At 41.9% G+C, this 13,293-nt stretch overlaps 1 protein-coding gene across 1 annotated transcript in view; it reads left to right on the plus strand.

Annotated features, from left to right (window-relative positions):
* Positions 1-13,293, plus strand: part of TRABD2A (TraB domain containing 2A) — a 129,884-nt gene that overhangs the window by 3,930 nt on the left and 112,661 nt on the right. The window contains 3 exon segments of the mRNA XM_088796351.1: positions 6,047-6,083; positions 6,086-6,312; positions 6,315-6,602. Coding sequence (XP_088652477.1) covers positions 6,047-6,083; positions 6,086-6,312; positions 6,315-6,602 — 552 coding nt within the window.

The following is a 13,293-nucleotide window of genomic DNA, read 5'->3' on the forward strand; positions in this document are numbered from 1 at the left end:
ATGAGCGTTGTTTCTTTAAAAATCCTTTAAAAGCACTGGCTTTAAAAAAAAGTGGACTCCTTCCACCCCTATTGTGTTATCCTGAAAACAGAAAATGGGAAAAGGTGGCAGCCTGAGGACTTAAAAATGTCAGTATGGACCTATCTGGGCAGGTCATCAGGGCTCAGGAAGGGGAGCTGAATAGACCTTTCTCCATTCGGAGTCAGGTAGCACTCCTGAGCAACAGTGCAGTTACTAAGGTATTAATTGAAAAAGATATGATTCTGAATCTCCAGTAAAGTCTGTTGCAAGTGAAAGTCTCATAATGTGGTGTTTGAAACCCAGGGCTCAGGAGCCAGCCTGGCTTCAAATCCTGGATCCATCTAAGCAGCCGTGAGACCTTGGGTAACATCATGAACCTCTCAAGGCCCCAGTTTCTCTATCTGGAAATGGCCAGTGTCTTACTTAGTTGTGTGTCCTCCTATTTCATCTCTTCCCATTTTCTCTTGAATGGGCACCAGGCAGGCTCTCATCTCACCATGACACCAAAACTTTTCTTGTCCAGGTCCCCAGTGACCTCAGTGTTGTTTCATCTAGAAGTCAGTTCTCAAATCCTTGACTTCTTTGGCCCATTAGCCACACCGAACGCACCTGCTTACTTTCTCCTCCTTGAAACATTTTCCTTTGATTGGCTTTTTACTCTTCTGATTTTCCTAACAGCCGCACTGACCACTTCTCACGCTCTTTTGCTGGCTTCTTTTCTTTCTCATGACTTTGCAAGGTTAGACCATTTCTAGACCTTTTCTCTCTTATTTATGCTTAGTCCCTTGGAGAGTTCATCTAGTTCCATGGCTTTAAATAACATCTAAATGGTGACAATACCCTTTTTAAAATCTGTGGCCCAGGCTTCTGTCAACTCAGACTCATGCATCCACCTACCATCTTGATTTCCGCACTTGAACGTTTGCTAGACTGTTCAATTCAACAGGGCCAAAACTAAAATTCTGACCTTCCCCTTGAATCCTGTTCCACCCCCGTCTTCTCCATCTCAGTCGATTGCAACTTGGTCTTTTTAATTAACCAATTCAGCAAATCCTGTGGCTCTAGCCTCCAGAATCTTATTACATCTCATCAATTCTATCACCACCACTCTGTTCTCGCACTTGGATTATTTTAGCAAGTTCCTAACTGACCTTGCATCTGCCCTCATCCCTCAATAGTCTATTCATCACAGAATGATCCTGTTAACACATTAAGTCATCTCATGTCACTCCTCTCACAAAAACCTGTGCTGGCTTTCATCCTCCTCAGCATGAAAGCCCGAGCCCTTCCAGTAGCCCCCAGGCCCTGTGTGGCCTGGCCTTCCTCACCTTGCTGACCTTTGCTCTGACCTTAAAGCTTTCCTCTTTAGTCACCCTACCTCAGGGCCTTTGCACTGCTGTTCTCTCATCCCGGAGGGAATGCTCTTCTCTTAGATATCTCCCTGGTTTGCCCTCTCACCTCCTTCATGGCAAGGCTTAAATGTCTTAGCAGACATTCAGTGACTTTCCTGATCATCCTATTTAAGACCACATCCGGTTTCCCCCAGCACTCCCTGCTCCCTTTCCCTCTTTCACGTTCTCCACAGCAGTTATCACTACCAGACCCTACGCAGGGAACTGTTTCATTCACTGCTGTATTCCTAGTGTCCTATAATACACCAGTGCCCAGTGCTTAGAACAGTGCCTGGCACATGGTAGGCATAGCATAAATATGGAACAAATGAATAGTGAATGAATGCAGTAGGACAATCCACGTGCAATGCTGGCACACAGTGAACATTCAATAATAGCCAGCTGCTCTTAGCATCACTATTGTTATCACATGGCTGGATGCCACAACATGAGCCTTGTGTTGTTTTTTAATCTGAGCAATTTTCATTGAATAGATAATACTGTGACCCTATTTCTAGACTAATAATAATTGAAAAGGCAACGATAAAATAAAAATGGGTGTATATATAGTTGAACAGACTTTGTTTAAATAGAAGTGCAGGTATTTTGAGGTAGGATGGGACTTTAGGGAGATTACATGAATTGGGTAAGAATAAACCAAAAACAGCCCAAAATTTGCAGTGTTCCCCCTGTTCCTCTCCCTCCTTCATAGACCCCATGATCTTGCTGTATGGGTTTGGTTTTCCTGGGAACATATTTGTTTAATATTATGGTCTTCTGATAGATGACGGTGAATTAGGTGCCCATGGATTTAATAATAACATTTTGACCCTTTTGCCGTGTCTCACAGTAGGAAACAGTGTAGGAGTTTTTTGGCGGACTGTGTGGGACTTGTGCAACCAGATTTCTTATGTAAGTCAGTGTGCTTAGTTGTATCACCATCTCGGAACCCTTTGATTATCAACTCTTCTCCCTAAAATGAACAAATCACTAAACTAAACCTATGCTTGGAAGGCCACCTCTAGCAAACCAGTTGCATTTATAGGTAATTATTTTGTTACCTGTTTGAAATTAACCAAAGCTGTAACTGTCAATCTCAGCTATTATTAGCATCTAGTTAGCTATGCAGTGTTTTTCTACAGCTTGATCTAATTCTAACCAACAGTGAGACATTTGATTGCTTAATCAGCCCGGGCAACCATTCTTTGGTAGATGTGCAGTTTCCATTAGGTTTTTTGAAGTAGTTAAATAACCTTGGGGACCCTCATTACTCCATAAGAGGATGTCTGAGGACTGGCTGGAGACCTTGTACGTGATTCTTCTCTTAATATTTACTTAACCATGAATAGGTTTTAAAATACATTGTTTTCATTTGTTCATTCATTTAACAATTACCTGTCTAATTTGTTTATTATCCTAACCTACGACGGGTTGTTATCTAACTTCTACAGATGAGGAAACTGAGGTACAGAAAAATGAAGTGGCTTTAAAAATTCTCAATGGGGTAGCTGAGACAGAAGCAGAATTTAGGCTTTTTTTGTTCAATTAGTGCCCTCATGAAAAGGTGGGTGTGTGGAAAGGTGGATGTGTGAGCAGAATTATAATTTAAATAGTTTCAAAAACAAGGTCATAGGCTGGGGGTAGTGAGATATATTCGGCTTGGTTTGCAGGGCATTTAAGAAAATTGAGGCAACATTTTTCAATTGGAAGATTTTATTTAAAGTCAGAATTTCTAGTTTTTTTGACAAGTCCATTCTGGAGCACAGGCCTGTTCCTGTGTGGACAGCACTGGCTTTGGCTTTTTGGCCAGTATCCTTTATTGAGAGGTGTGGACTCCTTTGCTGCTGACTTTCCCCCACCGTTTCTCACTCCCTGCCCATACGTTTATCTGCCTGCCCCTGACCTTATCTGAATGGTGAGAGGGTGTTTTTGTGGGGACGTTTTTGTGGAAGGTGGCAAGATGGCAGGTGGAAAAGAGAAGGTTGAAGGCTGTGAGAATAGGGCCCCTGCTTTAAGCAGTTCCTGTTAAAGGAACTGTCTTACATTTTGAGATTCTGTGTGATATTTCCTTTGAAAACAGGTGGCTGCTGCTTGAATAATAACACACAAACGCAAATGCAGTCCATCCTCATTATTTGTAGATCCCATATTTGTGAATTTGCCTACTTGTTAAAATTGATTTGTAACCCCTGCACTTACGGTGCTTTCACCGTCATTTGCAGACATGGCCACCACTGCGAAAAATTTGAGTTGCCTGATGCACACACATTTCCAGCTGAGGTTGAATAAGTTGATGCTCTGTCTTGTCATTTTGGCTCTCAAACAAGTAAACAAGTGTCACTTTTGTGGTCTACTTAGTGCCACCTTTTTGCATTTTTGTGCTTTTTGTAGGTGATTTCACTGTTTCAAATGGCCACAAGTATAGTGCTGAGGGCTGCATGGTTCCTAAGCACAAGGCTGTGATGTGCCTTATCGAGAAAAGATGTGTTAGATGAGCTTCATTCAGGCATGAGTTACAGCGTTGTTGGCTGTGAGTTCAGTGTTCATGAATCAACATTAAATAAGGTGTCTTTCAACAGAAACACACATGAAGCAAGGTTATGTATTGATCTGTTGATGAAAACGTGACCAGTAGCTTGCAGGAACCTAATCCTGTATTTCCCCTAGGAGCAGTGGTCAGTGTTCGGTAGTCAGTGTCCTGGTGATTTTATAGAGCATAACTAAAACAATGAGGATTGATGATAAGTTGAAAACCCACAATCCAGGAAAGCATGTTACTTAAAAGGCTGCTGAAATTAAAGACTTTTGTAAATAGAATGCCTTCCAAATATTTCCTATAATCCTGGATATTCACATTTCTGGGTTGTTTGTTATGTAGTACACCTCATGAGTATACCTGACCTTTGCACTGAACTCCTCGAGGGCTGCCTTGTACATTTCTTTGTACAGTGTCTCTTAATAAATGGGCACTTCATAAATGCCTGGTGTTGAGACTGAGAGGCACTCGGGGTCAAAGGGCACAATGGCCTGGCTTTGGGTGGATGTGAACCATGGCTCAGCCTGTAAAACTGCTGGGAGAGAAATCGTGGAACACCATTGTCACAAGGGGTCTCTGGTTCTGCTCCCCGCATAAGAATGCAGGATATGGTAAGGACAAAAAGGAACACCCACGGAGCCATAGATAGGGGGGTCATACCCCTATATTCTCACTGGTGGCTGGTCGAGACACAAAAACAAATATCCGCCAGTACCCCAACAAGGGGTCTGCCTGCACCCCAGTCTCTCTGGCAGCTGGGTGAGACACAGGGAGTAGGATCCACATGAGCTGTAATCTGCTGTCTGCTTCTTTGCCAACCAACCAACCTTACTTGCTAACTGCAATCCGTGCTTGCTAGCTCAGCCACGGCAGTTATATCAGTGGCTAATGGCTAACTGCTTACAGCTGATGGCCAACTAGTCACAGCTGACGGCCATCTACTACCCGAGCCAGCACCTTTCCACGTGAGGTTGCGAGCCTGGAAACTGCTCTCTGGGACTCTGTCCCCACAACCATCCAGTTCTCTGCTATTGAACCAGAGGCTTTTGTAAGAAAGAAATGCTATAGGGTAACGCATGTCCTAATGGGACAGGGGCAAACTGTGAAATCAGGGGCTCATTAGCACCACGATGTCAGCCGTGGCTGCGCATTGGAATCACCAGGGGAGTTTTAAAAATATAACCTCTGATTCCACCTCCAGAGATCCTGATGTGACTGGTCTGAGGTGGGAAACCCGGATATTGGACTTTTGAAAGCTTTGCAGGTGATTCCATGCACAGCCAGAGTTGAGAGCCTCTGCTTTTGGGTTTGAGATCTCAAGAAGCAAAGACCATCAGGTCTGCCTCGGAGGTAACAGTGGGCTGCTCAGGTGTCCCTTACCTGTACCAGGTGCATCCTTGGAGTCCCTTGAGAATCCCCTCTTTAACGCCTGCCCAGTTCATTACTAGGGCAAGTATGGGGCAAACTCAAATATTGCTATTGCTATTGCTTTCTTGTTTTTAATGAACATTTTGATTGAAAAGGGGAAAAGGATGCTGAAATGCAGGCTGCACGGAGGACTCCTGCTCCTAGCAGGTGACTCTACCTGGATTCAAAAGTCTGAATCATTGTCGTGCGGGGAGGCCTGCAGGGTCTCTGCTCCCGCTCCCCATACAAGAACGCAGGATATGGTGAGGCCAAAAAGGAACACCCACGGAGCCATAGGTAGGGGAGTCATACCACTACGGTCTCACTGGAGGCTGGGTTCACTGGACGTGCGACCTGCTGTCCGTTTTGTCTGCAACCCACCGACGACTCTCTTTCACTCTCCTCCACTCTCCTCGGCTCTCCTTCGTAGCCGCAGCAGTTATATTAGCGGCTAATTGGCTAACTGGCTACAGCTGACGGCCAATCAGCCACAGCTGACGGCCATCTACTACCCGAGCCAGCACTCCTCCACGTGAGGCCGAGAGCCTGTAAACTACTTTCTGGGGCTCTGTCCCCACAATCATATTTTAGTAATTTTGCTCCTGCAATGTGATGTCTCTCCAATTTATTTTCTCCGCTTAGGCACCTAAGCCTCCATATCATGCCTTGATGTTGTCTCCTTTTCTTTTAGCACAATGAATTGTATTCCTTCTTGTGGACCATAAAGAGAGACCGCCATCTTATTTCTTTGGCACAATCCATGTCCCGTACACCCAGGTTTGGGACTTTATCCTTGACAATTCCAAGGAGGCTTTTCAGTACAGCAGCATCGTGTACTTCGAGCTGGACCTCACGGACCCCTACACAGTCTCGGCCCTCACTCGCTGTCAGATACTGCTGTAGGGTGAGAACCTCCAGTATGTGTTTCCCAGGGACATCTACTGCCACCACCTAGAGTATAGTATGTCAAACTCATGATGCCTTCATAGATGACCCCAGACCAGTGTGACAAGGGTCTCTATGCAGACTACCTCTTCAATGTCATCGCCAGTAATTGGGAGCATACGAGGCCAATCTGGGTCATGCTCATGGTCAACTCCCTGACCAAAATGGACATTAAGTCCCGTGGGGTGCCTGTCTTAGACCTATACCTTGCCCAGGAGACCGAGAGGCTGAGGAAACAGATTGGGGTGGTGGAAAAGGCGGAAGAGCAGAGCTATCCATTGAATGGGCTGAATTTTTCACAGGTAAGACCCTTTTTTTTTTTCCAATTTTTAAAATTTTAAGCGTGTTTTCCAGGACCCATCAGCTCCAAGTCAAGTAGTTGTTTCAATCTAGTGGAGGGCACAGCTCACAGTGGCCCATGTGGAGATCAAACCGGCAACCTTGTTGTTAAGAGCACCGCGCTCTCACCAACTGAGCTAAACAGCCACCCAGATAAGGCCCTTTTTGCATGATGGAGTTGCATTTGATTGTGTGAGTGAATCTGCTGAATTACAATATAGAAGATGGATCAGGAGCTCCGTTTGTCTAAAAAATGTCTTTGCTTGAGAATATTATTCTGGGGATTAAAAAGTAAGCCTTGTAGTCAGTTATATCACTTATTTGTGTATTACCAAGAGAGAAAACTTATTTTTTCTTGTCATCCCAACAAGTATTGCATGGTTTTGTTGTTCGTTTTAATTCAGGTCATTCATTAAGAAGTTGTTTTGAGAGGATGTGGAAAATGTGAATGCCATACTGGCTGTCACAGGGTATGGCCCAGTTTGAAAATGATACTGCCCATGGCTGTTTTAGGTAACATCAATCTCTTTGAGATCATTGCTGTTTCTCTTCAGGACATTCCTTCCAGGACATTCTTTTCCAAGGTAGAGGTATGCTCCTCTTACGTATAGATCCTACCTCAGGGTACTGGAATTTAGGTTGATGTTCAAGAACTTCTTCATCTCTCATAAGGCAAGTAATACTTTATCAAAGTGCCATTGTTTAATTGTTTTTGTGCAATTTGTTATTGATATTTTAAAGTGCACTAGATACCTCTGGGGACCAATAGGAATTTGGCAATATGAAATAAGCATTCTTGTTTTGCAGATATTCTCAGTGGTTAGCCTTGGGATGTTAGTCCTCAGAATAACACCCAACTATCTAGGCCTTAGCAGATCTTGAAATGTTGAACTCAGGTTGGTATTTAAAGGGTATAAGGGCATTCAACAATCTAAAAATTGTGTTGGTGAATTGATAGTGAAATTTTTAGGGAACTTACCTTGCTAAAATTCTATAATATTAATGAATATTCAGATGCTAAAATATAGTATTTGTTTGGCACATTGAGGTTTATAGACAAGATAAGGGGCCACTAATTGTTTACATCGATATCCTGGGGGAGTTTTCTTGCATTATTTTGGGAACCCAAAGAGCCGCTATTCTAACTTGTTCAATGTCTGTATTGAATACAATGTTTTGTAAAAGAAAAGTACTTTGATTTAAAGGCTCAATGATTTTGACTTTACAGGTTTCAAATTTGTGAGCATTTTTACCTGAGCCATGTTTTCTTTTATACTTCTGATTGAGAGAGAAAAAAAGCCTGGAAGTAAAATATCTTTTGAAGCAAGATATCTTTGAAGGAAAGTGTGTAGCACTGTCTCTTAAGATAATACATTTAAGAGACATTTTAGAGCACCATAGTTATACACTAGAGTGTCATGTTGATTTCATGACAGATTCTTTTTTTTTTTTGTCCTTCCTTCTTCTGCCTCCCCCCGCCCCACTCGGGTTCAAGCCGTTGTTTCTCAGTCTAGTTGTGTAGGACACAGCTCACTGGCCCATGCTGGTATTATGAGCCGATCCAGGAACATGTTATCCTCTCCATTTATTTTAATCCTCTTTTTTATATTGTAGAGTTCTTGATCTAGATTTTGCTCAATTCATAAGTTTATTCATTGTTTTTAATATAAATTTTGCTGGTGTAAAGAGTCTTTTCTCATTATATTTCCCATCTGATTACTAAGTTTTATATATTAATTTAACCATTTAATTGAAATCATGTATTCTAACAATGTTAGTTTATTCTCTTGCTTTCTTAGTGACCAGACATAAATAACTATAACAAAATAATGATTTTGTCTTCACCTTTCCACAGTATGTCTCATTTCTTTTTCTTGCCCTAGCGTGTTGGTTAGGATACTTAGAACAGCTTTAAGTAGTAGTGGTAAGAAAGGGCATCCTTCTTTTCCCTAACTGGAATGAGAATTCCTTTGATATCTTTTTTTTAAAAAAGATTTTATTGGGGAAGGGGAACAGGACTTTATTGGGGGACAGTGTGTACTTCCAGGACTTTTTTTCCAAGTCAAGTTGTTGTCCTTTCAATCTTAGTTGTGGAGGGTGCTATTCAGCTTCAAGTTGTTGTCCTTTTCAGTCTTAGTTGTGGAGGGCACAGCTCAGCTCCAGGTCCAGTTGCTGTTGCTAGTTGCAGGGGGCACAGCCCACCATCCCTTGCGGGAGTCGAACTGGCAATCTTGTGGTTGAGAGGATGCGCTCCAACCAACTGAGCCATCTGGGAGGCAGCTCAGCTCAAGGTGCCGTGTTCAATCTTAGTTGCAGGATGCACTGCCCACCATCCCTTGTGGGACTCGAGGAATCGAACTGGCAACCTTGTGGTTGAGAGCCCACTGGCCCATGTGGGAATCGAACCGGCAGCCTTCGGAGTTAGGAGCATGGAGCTCTAACCGCCTGAGCCACCGGGCTGTTCCCAATATTAATTTTTATAGCTTTAATTTAATTGCATATGTTAGATTCTAAACCTTTAAAAACCTTAATTAGTTAAAACTAAGAAGTAAGCAATTATGAACTATTACACCAGTATTCTTTAAATGTATACATTTATGAACACATTTAATAATTTCTAGAAATTTTCTCATAGCACAATTTTTTTTTTTAAAGTTTACAGTTTTGTTTTTTTTAAATTTTTTTTTAAATTGGGGAACAGTGCGTTTCTCCAGGGCTCATCAGCTCCAAGTCGTTGTCCTTCAGTCTAGTTGTGGAGGGCACCGCTCAGCTCCAAGTCCAGTTGCCGTTTTCAATCTTTAGTTGCAGAGGGGTGCAGCCCATCATCCCATGTGGGAATTGAACCGGCAGCCTTGTTGTTGAGAGCTCACGCTCTAACCAACTGAGCCATCCGACTGCCCTGTGGGGGCAGAGCCCCAGAAAGTAGTTTCCAGGCTCTCAGCCTCACATAGACAGGTGCCTGGCTCAGGTAGTAAATGGCCATCAACTGATTGCATGGCCATCAGCTGTGGCTAGTTGGCCATCAGCTGTAACCAGTGAGCCAATGGCCACTAATATAACAGCTGTGTTTACGCTAGCAGAGGAAAGAGAGAAAGAATGGGGGCTAGCGAGAAGATGGCAGCGGGGCTGGCAAGTGTGGATGGCGGTTTGCGGACAGTGTGGATCCAGCCTCCAGTGAGAGTATAGTGCCGCCAGAGAGAATATAGTGGTATGACTCCCCTACCTATGGCTCCGTGGGTGTTCCTTTTTGGCCTCACCATATCCTGCGTTCTTGTTTGGGGAGCGGGAGCAGAGACCCCGCAGGCCTCCCTGCATGACAAATGGCGCAGCGAGCAGGGTCCCCCGCACGACACGCCCCTACAATTTTTTTTAATGTGGCACAAGACATGTTTACTAACTGACCCAAATATCTTTAGTTTTTCTATAATAAGCAAAAAGTAGATAAACCTTAGCTCAATAATTAATGTTTCATTATTTTATCTTTATAAAATGGTCTACTTGGAAATGGTCTAGACATTCCATGAATAGCCATCATTTAATTTATTTAGCAAAACTTTGAAGTTTCAAGTTATCAAAGAGATTTAGGAAACCATTTTTAACAATATAATTATTGCTAAGGAGTTCATGTAAAAAGAAGCCTTTTATCCTACTGTTTCCCCCAAAATAAGACCTAACCAGAAAATAAGCCCTAGCATGATTTTTCAGGATGACATCTCCTGAATATAAGCCCTAATGCATCTTTTGGAGCAAAAATTAATATAAGACCTAGCCTTATTTTCAGGGAAACATGGTACTTACATTTAATTAATTTACTTGTTCCTAATAATTACATTTAGATTACTTATGAAAATTTTATCATACCAAGTTGGTTTTCTTGCTGACAAATTTTGCAGCAGAGATAACGTGCACTTACTTGACTAAGAAACCCAAGTAGAATAAAAATATTGTTTAATACAGATTATTCTACAGATATGCCTGTTTAACCAAAGCAAATTCAAACCAGCTTTAATATCAAATGTTTTCCCAGATCATGTGATTCTGAAAAGTATTTAGATTAGTTTCTGTTCTTTTTTTGAGAATTCTCATATAAGCACTTGTTTAATGTTTAAGCCAATTTAATAGAGCTCCCTTTTTTCCCCATAAATAACAGTACCATCCAGAAGTAGAAAAATACCATAAAACACACTTGAACAGACAAACAAATATGAACAGAAAACTCCTAGCCTTCATTAAAAAAATTATTGCCATAGGATGGATAAGACAATGTAAAGGAACAGTTGGTTCCAAACTGTGTTTCTGGAAGAATAAATTAAGCTTACCTATTTAGATGGCGAAAGCCTTTTCTTACTAATATTTGTGAAGAAAGCACTTAAGATTTGTATTTGTCCTTGGCGAAGGAGTTTGGTGGCCATAGAAGCAGTTTGTGTTTTCAGAAACACCCTCGTTTCCCTTTTTTTCCTTCAGTCTTAGGAAATGGGGATGATGAAGACAGGTGGGCTTCTAGAGGGGCATTTCTGATTTCACAAAGATTTGCAAGGTAACCGTTGCTCTCAAAATTAGGGTTGAAACTTAAGTGACCTCCTAGGTTGACTTACATGTCTAACTACATAACCTCTAATTTGCTTCTTTTCCTCTGGGTGTATAGTTTTATTTTAGCTTAGGGAGGGGGCTCAAAAAAAAAAATTCCTATCAGGCTCTGACATTAGGTTCCAATTTGGCCCAATTTCTGATCATAAAGTTATTAAATCCTTTCAAATATCTTGTCAGGTTTCAGCTGGGACAAACAGTAGATATTTCTGGCATTATTAAACAAGTCCATGGACTGAAGAGGGCACAAAAACGTTACTACTTTGTAGAGTCTTTCCCACTGTTAGTCACAAGAAAGAACTGAGCCTTCACGTAGCAGTTCCTCAGTGAGACATAAAGTCTGTTTCCACAATACAATCAGGTAAAAGAGATGCAATCAATTAAAGTTGACATGACTTTTTTTTTTTTTTAAATATAAAGCCTGTTTAAACATTCCAATTTTCATAATCTTATCCATCCTTACATTTCCGTATTCTTTTAATCTAACTGTAGCCTGAGTCAGGGCTTTACCAATGGGATTTGTTACCATAGTTCATGAATTCCCATATTAAAGAGTCCTGGAAATTGCTCTTTCTACCTCCTGGCCATTTTGCCCACTTTTGACTAAAAGGCTTTGGGTCCCTAGCAAAGGGTCAAGCCCAGGGACCCTGGCCCTACTATTAATCTTTAACTTGATTCAAACAGCCTGACTATAGCCTCAAGCAGTTGCTGGTCTGGTTTCTCATTGTGATCTCTTCCTTCCAGTCTTTTAAATTTCTCCACACTGGGGTAAACAGAGTACACTTGTTTGGGGTTAATCTTTGGATGGGGGATGTTAAAGGGAGTCAACTTGGCCCATCCAAGCTTTGTTAGTGCTGTACTAAACCTTTGTTTTAATCCCATCAATGCCCACTTTATTTAGCCCAATTGTTTTCCTGATTGGCACATTCCTTGTAATAGCCATTGTAATTTTAGATTATAATTTCCTTGAGGGCTGGCAGCAGTTTGGTAGGACCCTAGCCATAAATTGAGTTTAGCCCACATTTCTGTCTGGCTATATTTTGGAGCTTCCAACCTGACAGTTACCACACCCAGCTCCTAGGACATAAAATTTTTATGTTGTCGTTAGTAAGGTTTTGCCATTCTTTTTGTTTCATTTTTCTTCTTCAGTGCAGGACAATTGTACTTCAGTGTCCTGGTTATTATTATTTTTTGTACAGTATCTGTAAATGTCTGAAGACAAATAAGAAGGCGTCTGAGTAGACTTTGATTTTTATGCTACTTTCTGTCCTTCATTAAGATTTTCTTAATAACAGAAAGAAAATCATAACCAGCTATTATAACAATATGAGAGCTCTCAAAAGTTTTTTCTTTCCTTTCCATTTAGTTTTTCCAATTAAAAGGATCTGTCACCTGGCGTTGACAGTAGGATCTATAGTGACTCAAACCAATACTGTGGATGCAAGAGGCATCCCCAAAGAAGAGTGAAAGTTATTCCCAGAATTAGCCTGAGAAAGATGGGGAACCCTGTCTTTAAACAGCTGTTCCCTAACACAGGGAATCACATGCTTTCCCCCCTTGAACAGAATAAAGTTTAAGATTCTCTAAGCTTGGATCGCCAGCCTGTTCAGCTGCCCTTCAGACACATACACATCCATCCAGCTGGCGGAGATAATAGATTAGATAGACACAGAAAACTCCTTGAGAACATGTCATGGCCAGCTAGATAGCAAGGTGTCCCTTGGCAAGTGCATTCTCTGGATGGTACAGGCCAGCGAGAAAATAGCCTCACTAGACATGCTCTCAGGACATAACACAAGATGGAAGGAGAGAAACTAGACTGAGAAAAACAAAACCCATGCGTACTCATACCAAGTGAACAAGAGTCACTAGCTCAAGACTAGTTTCACAAATATTTTCTCCTGCCAATCTAAATTTAAAGATGAGAAAAAGATTCTCACCATTTTCGCTTTCACTGGATCTTGCAGGCAGAGATCTGGGAGGTGTGTTGACATGATAAGAATCCTTACCTTCTGCTAGCCTGTCAGATGCCCCAGGATCTCCTCATCTGCAACAGCCATGGGGAAG

This window comes from Rhinolophus sinicus, chromosome 2, assembly GCF_057876585.1.
Source record: "Rhinolophus sinicus isolate RSI-liver-muscle chromosome 2, RSI-T2T, whole genome shotgun sequence".
Taxonomy (NCBI): Eukaryota; Metazoa; Chordata; class Mammalia; order Chiroptera; family Rhinolophidae; genus Rhinolophus; species Rhinolophus sinicus.